Genomic DNA, 15554 nt, shown 5'->3' with positions numbered 1-15554 from the left:
AAAAGGACTGTATTTGACTCCCTTCTTCAGTCCAAAGGATGTCACAGAAGCCAGACCATATTCCTGATTAAATCAGCCCTCCTTAACGGCAGGAGTAGGCAGGCACCATACTTGGAGGCAGTACGTGTCATATCATTATAGGGGTGACTGCTAATGTTAACTATACATTAAAAAAATAGAAGCAACAACACCTGAGCCCCAAGTCAAGATATTGTGCCTAAATCATGAGTTTTGCTCATACGTTCATGTCAGTTTCCCTGAAACATGAACAATGCACTAAAAAAAAATCATATATTTAGACTGTCTTCTAAATTATAGTCACATTACCAATTAATTTTGCACCACCCAGGTATAAGAAGGGGATCTGTCGCTCAAGATTCTGTGACATTCACTGTCTGGAAACTGTTACTACTGTTGTATAATGCACATTCAAATACCTGGAAGGGGCTGGGAAATTAATACATGTTTACTGAGTACAAGATGCACCCACGCATAGTAAACTTTTGGACATTTCTGCAACATTCATGATCCAGCACTGAAGCCCAGGTGTGTTCCTTTACAGAACTTAAGTTTCTTTACTGCATGGCTATCCAAATTCAAGAAATGCTTGCCAGTAATATTAAATCAAAATTGTACAGACACATCACATACACGTGTCTATTCATGTGGACACTGAGATCTCAGTGCACGAGCCAGAAATATCTTTTTGCACGCTCACTAAGTTACAGAAACAATTATCCATTTGCTGCTAACTGATACACACACAACCTCATTGGATGCGAGGTGATACGGGAAAACGTTTAGTGACAAATTTTGGTGCACCTGTAGATGGCAATTGTGCACATATTATTAATTTTAAATTGGAAATCACCAAATTACCTTGAGGGTAAAAACAAATCTACTACAGGAGAAGTTTGCTGCTTCCAGGGCTTAAAGTCAATCAGAACTCTCTCAAAACATCAAATCAGAATAGCTGTGCCCTCAGAATCCTATGAATGCTACTGGTCCTACTCTCTGACTCTACTAAGAGTCCCAGGAACTAGGAAATAGGTGGTATTTTAAGCCATAAAGGGCAAGCCAGACACACACCTTAAAAAAATTGTACATACATGGCTGAACATTGACTCATTTTATATATTAGATCTGCCCCCTTTCAGATGAAAATACAGAAATTAATATGCTGGAAGGATCAAGAAGGAATTTTTGAACAGGAGTCATTTTTAGCACTACTACAAGAAGTTCCTCACAGGACAAGTAACAGTTCCGGAACCGGATGGGAGCAAGGAAGCCAATGTGCACATGGAGCTGGTACCTTAACACTGCTCATCTGCAGCTGACGAGTGGAGACAAAAGAAATCCCAGCTACAACAGTCTCCCATTTTCTGTGCCTTTTCTGACACAACACTATATATTACCATTCCTTCCTGTAAACTTCTACTGACCTTCAGCGTGCTTAAGTGTAGTTGCACTGAGGGAGTAGTTTCAGCAAGTTGCCAGACTCTCTATAGCTACTGAAGGAGAGCCGCATTCAAGCAAAAGAATTCGACTTTTTTTTTTCCCCAGGGCTCCAACAGACAGCAGTAAATGACCACAATAGCCACTTCTGTCTTTTAAGATCTTCTCACCTCCAAATCTCTAGAAGTTTGGGAATACAAGTGCAGCTGCTACTCTCATCTTCAGTAACTTACTTTCCGTGAAGAAAGGAATTATATTCTAACACTTCCATTATAATTTTCAGTATCTAGCAATGGCATTCACTTTAAGGAAGATACTCTGATTACTAACACCAGGAATATGGCACAGCTGCAAAGCAGAGCTGCTAGCAGGTTTTTTGTTCTGTTTTTGGTTTGTTTGTTTGTTTGTTTTTTTTAATTACTCAACATCATTCTTTTTGCCTTGATTCATGGAATAAAAATAAGTACAGGTTTCAGTCTTCAAAATATAGAAGAACATACACTGCTTTATAAAAGAGTATACATGGGTGTGCACATGTGTATTCCAGACACAGTCATCACATGCTTTGAGCAAAAGACACCGAATCTCACAAAGTTTTCTGAGAAACTTAGGTTATTTATCATATTCCACTGAAAAAAAGTTTTAGCTTTTAGCTAAAAAATTTTAATTTTTTTTTTTTCAAATAACTATTCAGCAAAATAAAAGGCAATAGTACAGGGGCTGCAGAAATTCCTGCTTCACATCAAAAAATCTGAACCTTGGAAGAAAACAGAGGCTTTGAACAACTCACCATAAAGCTGCTTTCTAGCCTCAGACTAGTTCTGAATAGAATTTTTTTTAGATCGTGATCTTCAACAGTCAACTGAAATGATTCCGATTTTTCCCGCCAAAATAAAATAACCAGTATTTCTGGTGAGGAAAGAAGGCCCCTTCTCCTGACAGCTGTGTCAATCTGGAGCACACAGCCAAAAGAAAGGTTGGATATAGTCCACAAACATGATGTAAAGAAACCTCAAGCCCTGAATGTAATTCCTCTCTTTCTTCTGGTCAGGTACCATGACCTTGTGATTCAAAAAATCCTTAAAGCAGCTCAAGAAAAACAAACCAAAACATCAAAGTATCTTAACATAATTACTTTATAGCTATGCATCGCTGCATTATTTGTAATGCCATGTTTACTACTGCGTATGTCGTCCTTTTCAACTGGGCAATTGAGCAATGTTACATTTGCAGGATTTGTTTTAAGAGCTTCCATTTCCAGGCCTTCTTCAAGGTATGAAAGTACGGCCCAGCCATCACATACAGATTCATATTTACCACATACTGGAAAGCAAATTAAGATATTTAAAGCGTAAACATTGGGTCATATTTCTTCATTTATATTATGAAATTCAAACGTTTTTCCTTCTTTGTGTAGTAATTTGATATTTTCTCTGAATATTTAGGTGGAAATGCAACTGTGTTAAAACAGAAATATTTGCCATTAACCATCAATGTTCCTTTGTGCTGTTCTTTCAAAAGATTATTTAAATGCTAATATAAGTAAAATGAATGCAACTGGCAGAAAGAACATATGAGAGAGTGGAAAAATCAAGATTAAATATTGTAGTAAATAAACTATGTGGAAAACATGGAGTGTTTAGCACATTATTAAATCAGGTAAATTTTTCAGAGAAGCGTCTTAAAAATTAATGTGTTTTCAACTTATCTCAAGCAATAGGACGCTTGCTTTTAAAGAGTACACAGATAAGACAGTCCTTTTTTATAGCTAACTGATAAGCATTTCTTAAAAAGTTAAATATTGCTACACATGTGAATAAAATATTCATCAATAAGTGGCCTTAGAGTATATTTCCTCAGATCTACAAAACCAATATATTTTAAAAAAACATCTGTAATCACGCATTAATATCATCAGAATAACAAGGTACATTAAGCAACCTCACACATGGGTAGACGTGTGTCACATGGAAGAAAAACATCAATATATTTTACTCCTTAATGTTCACATTATCACACCATCTCAATTAACTCTATACTTTTGGACTACATTTGTATATTATATCATCCATTATCATAATATTCGGATAGAGGAGAAACAATAAACTAGAAAAACTGCACAAAAAAATATTCTTAACGTGTATTTCATGCAGACCTCAAGCACTACGGTAAAAGCGATAGTTCAGTTGCCTCATTCCCATGACTATATTAAATGTTTGCCTTTTTTAATTTAAAATCAAATATTTAAGGTTTAGAGTAGGAATTTACAGCACATGAACTGATAAACGTAGGTCAGGCATAGTGAGAACTAGCCACCATAAATACGTCTTAGCCAGAAGGTCAGTGTGTTATTAGTCCCAATTATGCTGAAGTGTAAGAAGCCTTCGTGTTGCAGACAATTATTCACTGCTGAATGAGCACAGACCACTGAGCTGAACACTGACTTCCATCACAGACAAAGGCTTACACAATAATGATCTATTCTGCCAAATTCTATAAGGATTTACTTATTGAAAGCTTTCTTGGTTTCAGATCACCGACTCTTCTCTTTCAATAAAAGGATATAAAATATCTATAAATATCTCCTAAATTTTGAGTACATTTTCCTAATTATTTGGGTTTTTTTGAAGTTGGCAGGCCTGCAAATAATTTTAAACATATTTTAAGTTACAAATTTTCCTTGGGTGCGAGTCAAATATTCCTAATACAACATGGGCCAGGCCAAACTGATGATCTCACTATAATTTAAAAATACTTACATAAGCTCTAATTCCTTTTGACATACAGGAATTTATACAGATTTAATTCTTAGCATCCCATTTTTTAGCACTGAATAGCAACACAGGTGACAGTTTGCCTGTTTCCCTATGGGATAATGGTTTTAATTCAAAACCAAAAGAAGTTAGTCTTGTGCCAGGCTACCAGAGCGATGCCCACTGCAGGGCTCCTATGCAGTGAGCAAAATGAGCAAATAAAGAGGATCAGAGACTTATTTTTACCTCTACTTTGTGAGCCAGGAAAGCAGCCTGCCACGTCAGTGTCATTCTATGGGCTCTGCTGTCTGTGGATAATACCCATTCTCTTATGTCTCCCTTGAAATACCCGAGGAGAAAGGAAGAATAAGAGACTCTCAAAACCAGGAGAGATCAGAGCGAGGGCTGGGAGGAAGAGAAGAGATGATAGAAAGAATACAATCGATTTTGTAAGAGAACTTTAAAATCAGCTTGGCAGGGAGAAGACTTCAAATGGTTTCCCTCTTCAGCTCCTGCAGAATGCAAATTGTTGGTGCGCCAAAAGAGCCGAGCTTCTCATCACAGCATATGCGCCTTGATCTACAGATCCTCATTCTCATATTCTGTCTCTACCTGTACCTGGGTAGACATAATCTTGTCAACGACAAGTTTATTCTTTTCACATTTGAGGCCCAAACCAATGAAGTCTAAAATTTATTCACCCCCTATAAAAAAAGGACTTTGATTAAATTTAACTGAAATACACCAACCACCCATTACAAAGGCACATGCACGCCACTGACTGACAAATGCGTAAACGTAGGCTGAGCCAAACTAAGCAGCTTATAGACGATGTTCCAAAAAGATAAACAAGCTTATTAACATATCTGTTCTGTAAGTTTCAGCTTAGCTGCAGATTTAAGCTCTCTATGGTACAAGACCATGATTTAAGAGCCTATATTCCTCTGAACCCTCAGCATCAGCTTTCTGTAATGACATGGTTATTGAATGTTTCCACAAAGAGCAGTAGAAGCCAAGAGAGACCAAGGTTTTATTTTAAATTGCACAGTAAAAATCACAAGTGATAGGTTATGGGTTTTATTAGACTAACTGAAGAGAAATGTCATCTCTGTTTTTTTAATCCTAAACGTTGGTTATTTTTATTTCTGGTTTATTTAATTTTGCTTGCAATACCCGTCGTCCCCCCCCTCCTTCCCACCCCACTTTTTCTGCAAGATCACTACTAAATAAGAAAACTGCTGGTTTAGGACACACTAAAATTGGAACATTAATTTACATCCCTATGGATTTTGGGAAAAAGCCAATTCAAGTCTTGAACTTTCTCATGATAAACCCCTGGCACCCACTAATCACAAGATTGCATCTTCACATAAGATAAGGGGAAGATTTTTGGCATGGGAATGAACACATACACCTAGTTGTTTGCAAAGGCTTGCAACCTGGCAGCCTTTCAGTAAGGTTTCACTCACATAGCTGTTACTGTATACTCTCCAGCTATGGCTGGGAAGTTGATAATCCTTAAGATATGAGGAGAGTTTTGATTTCTGACACAGCATTCCTGAGATAAATGCAGGATCAGAGAGATGCTTTGAAATTCCCAGAGATACCCCACTGGTAAACTGCTACATGGGAACAACTTTTAACAAAGTGTCTTTAAAAAGAGAAAAAAAAAAGTTAACTCACAGAACTTGTGTTTGCCATCAAACAATATATTAAATGTAAACCAGACACGGAATATAAGAGGCCATCTCAAAGCCTGTTTTTTCCAAACTTTCGCATTGTACCTCAGTAGTTTTGTCTACCCCAGAGGTAAGAGCTACTATTTCCAACTCTATTATAGTTTCTTGCAAAAAAGGTTTTTCTTTCCCTGACGCAATTCCTTCCCCCTGTTGTCACTAGGTGTCATATCAGGGCATAAACTTGTATTTTTAAGCAGAGTCGCACTATGTAAAGATACAGTCACCTTCACGTGTTCATGAAACTTTCCTGTGTAATTTTAAATATAAATGTTTCATATACACGGTTATTCTGTCTTTTTGATTAACTGGTTTATTAGCTAGTTAGCAACACGCTTTTATCATAGGTGAACGTATTTACCATAGATGCAAGACTGTGCATGTCACTACCAGATGACAACTGATGAGAGGCGCTACATCATTAAGTACACTTTTGTCTACCTGGCATACGCACAAAAGGAAGGAAATGAAAAATTAAGTCACCTAGAAACACAGAGCACTGACATACCGAGGTCACATGCAACTGCTGAAGGACAAAATATTTTATACTAGTTCATGACCTTTTCCTCACATTTTTAGCCCCACCCAGTAAACACAGAGAGTCATAGGAAACTAATACCTGCAAGTTATCAGTGTGAAGCAGCCCAGAGCGCTACGCAAACCCCTGCAAAACCCCGTTGCCCTCTGCTCTTCCATCCCCTAGCACAGTGCTGCCCGCTGCTTCAGTCCATGCACCCCTTTCGCTCCTCAGCGTGTACTCCTTCACCGGACTAGCTTCCTTGCAGTAGCTGATAGAGTAATTCTGCCTCGAGGTTAAGTGAGAGAATGTCGAGAGTTACAAATAGCTGGCACTTCAGAGGTGGGAAAAGGAGAGAAAAGTCCAGCTGCGACAGTATGGCACTGGAAAAGTAAAAGGGTAAAACAAGTAGTTCAACTTTCCAGTGACTTGCTTTACAAAACACGCTCCAATTTAAGGGCTTTTTTTTTTTTTCCCCCCGTTATTTGCGCGACTTTGTAACTACGCAGAAACAAAAGAACACAGAATTGCAAGTGACTGAAGGGCCGCTACCAATGCCCAGTATTTCACTAGCGTACATGCTACCAGATGAAATCGCAGTTTCCTCTCATAGGAAGGTTCTGTAGGCATAACGTACCTATGTCAGATACCAGGACTGCAACTGCCCAAGTACTTCCTGTCTAGTTAACCTGCTTTACACCAATTCAAATCAGATTTGCACAGGCAGCACAAACCTTCAGTTCTCGCAGTAGCTGAAAAATAATTCCTAGATGCAACATGCACTTCTGTAGCAGACCTCCAGACAAATGTTATTTTGTGGTTCAAGTCTCTGCCACTCAGCAACGAACAACAAGAATTTCCTGAGGAAAAACATTAGTCACTGACTAAAACATTACGCTATTTTACATCAACCGCCTGGCTTGCTGTGCAGAGCAATGACAGGCCTCAGCGGGGAGGTGCTAAAAGCACTTGGGAAGCAGCAGGGAGAGAGGCATGACAAGTTCTAAGTCAGTGTCTCTCTTCTCCCAATTTTCCCCCTCTGCCTCCATCCTCCTACTGCTTCCAAAAACAAGTCGTCCTGTTTAGCATCACAAGCAGAACACAGTATTTATTTTGAGACAAGAGCACGGGGGCCAAACGCTCGCATACACCATCTGTGTCTAATCTAGCCAGAGGACCACCACCATGTCTTCCCCCACTAGTGATACGGCAATCTCAGCTGAGAAGACACGTTGTGACAGCTGCATCCATACCCCTGGCAGAGCTGCACTCCCTCCCTTGGGCCATCTAATTTCGCTAGTTTGAGCGCGGCAGTCCTAGACTGCAAAGACATCAGAGGCAGAGGAAGTTCAGGAATAACTGGAGGATCAGACACTGGTATGGTAACAAGGGATCCCCTTACACCAGATCAACTGTAGGATTTCCGGATATGGCCAAGGCTTTTCTAGAGGCAGGAATGCAAGTGTTACCGGATTCCTTCTTTTGTTTTTTGTTTTCTTTGTTGTTTTGCGGAATCCTGAAGAGGTAAAAGTCAGTGAGAGTAGTAAAAGACAATCTGATCTCCTATACTTGAGAGAAGACAAGGAGCTAATGAGACTGAGATGTAGGGGACCTCCATCAGGAAAGAGGGACTTCAATCTAAAAGGAAAAGAAAGAGGAAAAAAGCAGAAATGCCCCATTTTAAATCCATTGCGGCATTTGAATATTAAGAAAGGCAGATATTTATTTAAATGAAACAAAATTTTAAAAGCTATTATAACTACAAAGGAAATCTAACCGCTTAGGGATGTATCTACTGAATGAAGCCTGAAAGATTTAAAGCAGGCCTTTATCGCCAGAAGGCAGAGCACAGATGCATTTTCGTAAATGAATAAGGGAGTATTCTATAAGTAGAAGGACACCTAAATGATTGCTCCATTGTTTCAGAACCACTTGTAACTATTATTAAACCAGTATTCTTTTGCAGGCCCACGGTAACAGAAACTAGATACAGCTTTGTGATCAACACACAAGCTAATCTACACATCATTAAATCAAGGTATTTAATGTCCACCTTATTTCCCGAGTCCTTTAAAACCGACTAAATATGCACAGTACGGCAGCACTCAACAAGTGCTGCAGTTAGGAATAGGAGAACAGGAACAACAAAAGAACATCTTACACCCTTAATCTTTTCTTTTACTCTTGCAGTCATTTCTAGGCAACTTCTTGTCCCTCTTACCATATTGCTTCAGAGCTGTAGCACGTACAGAGACAGAAGAGTTAACTCTTATAAAAGAGGTGCTGGCTTCAAGACTTTCACGTACAACCCAATCACGAGTTACTTTTCATTTCCACAGTCTTTTTCAGCAGAACGTAGCATCCCACGAATTGCAGAGCGTACCTTCATGATGAACCTACGTGATGTCGGTTGTCAAAGCTTCTATTTGTACATCACAGCGTATTGATAATATTAACTACTAGATGACACTATAGACGAGATCTGGTGAACTGAAACGTGAATTTTTCTGTTCCTTACAGATATCTTAAGCAAAGTGAAATAGCCTACATATTTTAGAAGTTACATTACCTGTCAAAGGAATGGAACTGTACAGGCTGCTCGGCAGCTCCATCGCCAAGGACTCCAAGGAAGGTTGGTGGCAGAAGAGCAGCATCCACTGCAGTCCCATCAGCTGGTGTGCTTACCAAGCTTCTCAGGATGTCCTTTACATTGACATTTTTTGCAGCTGGCACAGAAGTTGCAGGCTTGCTGTCTTCAGTTCCTGTCTCACTTCTGCCCTCCTGAGACTTATTTACTTCTAATGAGAGCGTGCATAGTACTTCACTGATTGCATCTGGACCTGCACTGACATTCAGAGGTCCTGCATCAGCAACACTACCAGAACTGTTTATTTGCCCTGAGGCTGGTTCCTCCCCAAGACCAGAATCCCTTCTTCGTACAGAGGCTGTACTTTCTGAATCTTCAGTGGTGGCTGAAGCAGCGAGAGCAGCAGATGGGTTTTCCACATCTGTTCATATCAAAAACAGAAAACACATTTTAAGTTCATTACCAGAATTGCATTCACCACATTGCTGCTAAAGAAGTAACACCAATAGGTGACAAGTGAAATAACACAGGTATAAATATTTCCTCTTGCCTACTTGGAGATTTAATATTATCTATAAATATTTAAAAGAAAACATAGAACAGAAAAATTTCTGAGAAGCCTGAAAAGTTATAACATCCAAAAATTGAGACAAAGAAATAGAAGAAATTGACTTAAAAGTCAAAGAATGAAAATTAACTGACTGCCCTAGAGAAGAATAGGAGAAAGAATTCTTGTAGTGGAAACAAAAACGCATACTTAATCTTACACAAAATAGTAATGTTTCTGTAACAACCATTTGTGACTACTTAGCTACTTCAGTGAGATTAACCACCTCTCTACAGCAAAATCAACCTATAGATTAGGATCTTCTCAGATCAGAAAAAGATACACACAGAAATACTGAGGCAAATTGCACACCATAATGTTGTTTATTTAAGTGGTTACGATAAGCATATTTCTATACAATCTCACATGGACTTCTACAGAATTTTAAGATGCATAAGCCACATTATTTCATTTGGCCAAATAATTAACAGTTCACCTGTAGCAGAAGTTTCATTGTTTTCGTTCTCCGATTCCTTGAATGACTGGCTATGGTTTGGTGGTCGTCTTTCATTCTGGGGTTCCAGTATATCTCTGTATTTCGAAACCATGAGCACAGAAATAAAATATACAACAGCCAAAGCCAAAAACTGAGCCTGTTTACTATCCTCCTGTAAAAAAAGGACACACACACAGATTTTTCCATTACAATTTCAGCAGCAAGTTTATTTTTCTTTAAAGTATGCCCAGCGCTACCATAAACAGACCGAAAGTAAGCTGATATGTCAACAATGGAAGAACAATATTCTCTAGTCACAGTTTGTCTCACCTATAAAGCTAGGGAATACAGCAATTGTATTCAAGTGGCACTAATCCTTTCATTTTTCATTTATAAATATGACAACTTTGAACTAAGGTTGTGTGTTTTGACTACATGCTTCGAATTAGTGCAGGGAGTAGGTCCCCTTTATTTATTTACATGTGTTTCCTCTATTACATTTCCTCAAATGTGCCAAGATATTAACGGCACTGGCTGTGAAGTACAACCAGGCAAGCGTATTCAACGACACTGTAAAAGCATTTATAAACCATTACATATTAATGAAGGAAGTGGAACAAATTCCAGAACCAGTGTTAACGTTTTATTTCATCATCGGATTGTCCAGATGGATGTAGCGTACTATGTACAACTTCAACAGGAATTGATAAATACGCATTTGCATTACAGCTGTAACTTTATGAAGAGATTTTAAGAAAATCTCAAACAGAAATCTTAATGTGAACTTATGCCAGGTACCTCCCCAGAGTACTCAGTCACTCATAGTGAAACAGAGGAAAGAGCCATGTCCCAGATCTGACTAGACATTATGATTTAGCCTAGGCCTGTGTCTTTTGGCTGTTGAAGGAATAAAAATCTTTGTACACTTTAGGAGCACAAGAGAACTGACTATTTGGATCCTCACTGATCAATCAGTAAGAGAAAGGGTGTTTGGGTTCCCCTCCCTCCTTGTTTACATGAGGGCTCAGGTAGCATTCAATTTTTCCCTCCAAGCAGTTCAAGAAAGTAAGTTAAACTATAAAGCTTATTTTATCATGATTGTAGTGCCTACTGAAGCCCCACATTCCATGAAGAATTCTTTATTAAGCTGTACTGGGAGAAGTTTATGAGAAGTTCTCTATTAAGAACTAGACAACATAGGTGGATCCTATCTCTTATGCTGAAGAAACGTTAACTTTCACAGAACAAGACAGAAACAGTAAGCTAATAACAGGTAAGCATCAGGCAAGCTCAGATTGATTGAAGTCTCCTGCAAGAGATTGATGGAAGTCTCCTGCAATGGTTTATAATGGATTATATGGATTATAATGGTTTATATGGATTATATAATCCTATAATGGATTATAAAGAATTTCCTTGCTAGATGAGTTTTTGCAAGACGGTTTCCAACTGTAATTAATAAAGTTGCGATCCACTGAATTAGCACTACCCCTTCCCTTATCTTTTCTGCTATGTTTGTAGAACTCCTTGAAATAAAGTCCAGATACTACTGAAAGTACTACTACCAGTAGTTAAGTGGAAGCCACCTGAGTTCCTCCTATACAAGTTCAAATCATGCCAAGCACAATTCTATGTGCTGAACACGATGTAAGAAATTGCATGCAAATCAAACATAAAATATTTAGATGCACCTTAGATTAAAACTATTCCAAAACAGATCTTTTAAAGTCTACTTTTTCCCCACAACTCAACACAGTAGCCAAAAAGCAGAGTTATTGCATCGTTTTACACTTATTTGCAAAACAGAAAACCCGGTGGATTAGATATGCAAAAAAAAGCAGAGGTTGTGTGTGCATATTGCTTTTTTTAAAAAAAAAAAAAAAAAAAGAAAAATTAATACGCAAAGTGTGTTTGATTTTGAAGATTGCATCATTAGGAATATTTAATTGCCACCAGCATGGAAGATTCACTTCCTGTTACTCTTTTGCACACTGATACTGAAGCAGGGGTTGAAAGAAGCTTGTTTGAATCAATAATTACTGTAAAGATAAAAACCAAAGATCCTTCGCTATTCTGGATAGAACAAAAGAAGTCACTGTGTAAATCATTATACTTGCTAAATAGTCCAATTATTGTAAAATAAGTTATTGTGTCCAAGCTTGTGGCCACCAATGACTCATAGCCATTATAGCTGCTGTATTTGCTTACAGATGTGGTTTTTTTTAAGCAATCAATCTCAATTTCCTCAATATCAGCTATAAAGTTGCTGACATAGGGCAAAGATATTTTTAGTCAACTCGAGACTAAAAAACACATGCATATTTACAGCACATGCACACAAATTGGTTCCTCTGAGGGCAAGTAAAGGAATTAGAGACGACCTCTAATTTCTAATTAGTTAGAAAGATACTCATTTTTCAAAAAGTACACATAAACATCTTTATGATATATAGTATACATAAACAGTTTGTCTATGTACACATGTGAAAGTATATATTTGTACTAAACACAACATATTTAACATACAATAGGCAGAACTACAAAAGAATCGGCTCTTAGGAACACACCAAAGAGCCTGATCAGCAGGCAGCAATTTTCACCTCTCCCTCTTTCCGATCCCAAACACTACAACAGCTGCAGAGTGCTATGTGTTCCCAATTACGTTGAATAGCATTCCGTTTTTGTAAATTCCGTTTAGCCAAACTGCGTAACACATAGCAAGTGTTCAGCAAACACATATATGCAGAAATCTAGCTACACGGAAAACGCTATTATTTGTGACTTACTATATCTCTGAACACTACTGCTCGAAGTCGATTAATATCCATATCCTGCAGAAGTCTGTCATGGTCTCGTATTGGAGAAATGCCACCAGTCACAACGTCCACTGGACTCTATTAAAAAAAAAAAAGCACTTGTTTCAGATTCTGTATTTTAAAGCATTCTACCAAGAATCATTAAGTGTGTAAAATCACCCACTGTACATCATATTGTCATAACCAGAGCACAAAGATCAGACGTGCATTTCATCTTTAAAAGGAAAAAAAGATTTGGCAAATTCTTGTGACAGATTTATTTCTCTGTGAAAGGTTAAATATGTAAGTGTTAAATTCACATCTTACAAAAACTATTTCAGGATTTCCAGTGTTCATGCCCTTCAGCTCTATTAAAGTATCTGTGGTGCAGGTATAAATTTAAAAACTTATCCCTCTGTACACAGTAATAATTATTGACTTTTGTTTTCCTGAATGTGGACTTATACTTGCCTTTGCTGCAGACTTTGCTGTTCCTACAAAGCCCTGCACTGCTTTTTGATTCTTCCCAGTCTCTCCAATAGGCTTCATCTGTGCATGCTGCTGACACTCCAAGCAATTCCTTACTGCTACCGCACATACTTGAAGGGAAAAGAAATAAGAATTACTCTGGGAAATAGTATTGTTTATATCCCTTACAGAAATATACATTTCCGTTTATCACTTAAACTAAAAAGTTTAAGCACAACAGTAAAATGATATTTTGCTTCCATACATTTTAAACCGTCGCAAAACAATGCTCAAAATTCTTTAATAATTTATAACTAATAATTAATACTAAACTATTAGAACAAGTATGCTATATCTAATGGATACTTCAAAGTGAGTAAGTCAGCATCCCTCATTGAAACTCTACCATGAGTACAACCATGGGGCAGGGAGGGTGAAGACAGCTAAATTTCACAGACTAGGAAGGAAGGAAGACAAGTGATACAGCAGTGAAACAGATGACAATGTTTGCTTCACAATGTTATGTTACTCTTGGACTAAATGTTCTGCAGTTACACGATTTCTTTTTGTAGCTTCACAATCGTACCTGTTTCATCTTCTAATATTATTTTCAAAGGAAAAAAGAACTACCCCACCTCTATACCTGTTTGCATCCCTTAAATCTTGTTCTACCTGCACAAAGTTTTAATTGCCTAGAAAGGGAGAGGAAGGCTAGTTACTCTTGAGGCTCTGAGCTGCTCTGGCTCTCATGCAAATTAAACTTTTCATTACAAAAAGTCTTACAGCATGCAACTAGCATGAATACTCTCCTCCTACATTAAACTGAACCCAGTTAGGATCTTGTATGTTCTCATTTCCAGACTAGTCATTACTCTCTTAGGTAATGACCACTTTCTTTCAATCCAGTTTGATGCAAACACACTATAATACTGGATACAACTACTGCCCGATTTGAAGCCTACTCTTTAGAAATGTACACCTCCAGTTTTCACCATACCTTCATCTACTAACCTCAAGATTTAAACCTCTTTTCTACATATTGTAAAGGTTCATGTTTTTATATATAGTACAAGATTTCTTTTTATTAAAGCTGCTATACTCTGAGCCTTGACTATTTAGGGAACTTTGGCAAAAGAACTATCTTCGTGGATAAAATGAAAACATGCATCCTCAACAGTCAGGCTACCAAACTTAATAATTTGTTTTATTTAAACTTTACAAAGAGGAAAAGAACCCCACGTATATGCATTGCAGAATAGAATAGTAAAATAGTAAGAGATCCCAGTGCTTCTTTAACTAAAATTAATCTTGATTTAACAAAAAAAAGACAGAAAAAAAGAAGCTAACAATTGCCAACTAGTTAGTAACAGCAAGCTCCTATGTTCATTAAGTAGTTTTATTTGCTTACCCAAACGAAGACATTGTCGCAGAATTCCTCCAGACGACATATTTTTCTCAGACTCAATTTCAGTGAAACCAAGAGAACTTGCAAAAATTAGCACATCCACAAGGTTGATTAATCTCTGGAGAAGTGTTAAAGATGCTTCTATTGAAAGTCCTTGAGTTGGCTCAATATTCTCCAATTCATGCTACACAGAGAAAAATTGAAAGCAACATTTACTTTTTCACAAAGGTGATATTCCTACAACTTACATGAAGAAAAATGTATGCTGGAAGTCAGTAACATTCAAAAGTAGTAATTAGTCATATTCTAGGAACAATCATTAGTATTGGGATTTAATCCCATTCCAGACCGCTGTGGGACAATGAAGCTAGGCAACTTCTTTTTATGTCTTCCGGCAAAGAGGGCAGGCACCCAATTTATCTTAGGGAAAGCATGAAGGTAGCAAAGGGAGGAATGAGATGCTTGTGGAAATATCCCACATGCATTCCTGTTTCTCGAAAGGACAGATATAATAGTTAATACACTACATTAAAAAAAAAATCCTCCCACAAGAGATAAATTTCCAAATAAAAATGAAGTTTCTTACAGTAGCGGATGTGGCAGCAGAAAGCAATGGCAATATACCACCACAAGCCATGATCATGTTGTCCATCACTTGAGAGATGAGGTGAATTGTGTTGTGCACAAATATGACATTGTCACTGCTGTTCACAAAGTCCATCACAGTTTTTGTAGAATGGCTGTGCAAAAAAAACCCAACACTCAGAATACAGCTTTATTTTTCTGGTATTTTAG

At 37.7% G+C, this 15554-nt stretch overlaps 1 protein-coding gene across 4 annotated transcripts in view; it reads right to left on the bottom strand.

Moving 5' to 3' along the window:
* Positions 1-15554, bottom strand: part of LRBA (LPS responsive beige-like anchor protein) — a 414027-nt gene that overhangs the window by 311042 nt on the left and 87431 nt on the right. For all 4 annotated transcript variants that reach the window (XM_074588815.1, XM_074588817.1, XM_074588816.1 and 1 more), the window contains 6 exons: positions 15346-15499; positions 14763-14943; positions 13358-13485; positions 12878-12985; positions 10092-10263; positions 9031-9469 (listed from right to left, as the gene is read on the bottom strand). In XM_074588815.1, the coding sequence (XP_074444916.1) occupies positions 9031-9469; positions 10092-10263; positions 12878-12985; positions 13358-13485; positions 14763-14943; positions 15346-15499 (1182 nt within the window). The remainder of the gene's footprint in view (positions 1-9030; positions 9470-10091; positions 10264-12877; positions 12986-13357; positions 13486-14762; positions 14944-15345; positions 15500-15554) is intronic.

Source organism: Larus michahellis, chromosome 5 (genome assembly GCF_964199755.1).
Source record: "Larus michahellis chromosome 5, bLarMic1.1, whole genome shotgun sequence".
Classification (NCBI taxonomy): domain Eukaryota; kingdom Metazoa; phylum Chordata; class Aves; order Charadriiformes; family Laridae; genus Larus; species Larus michahellis.
This window is presented reverse-complemented; position numbering and strand designations above follow the sequence as displayed.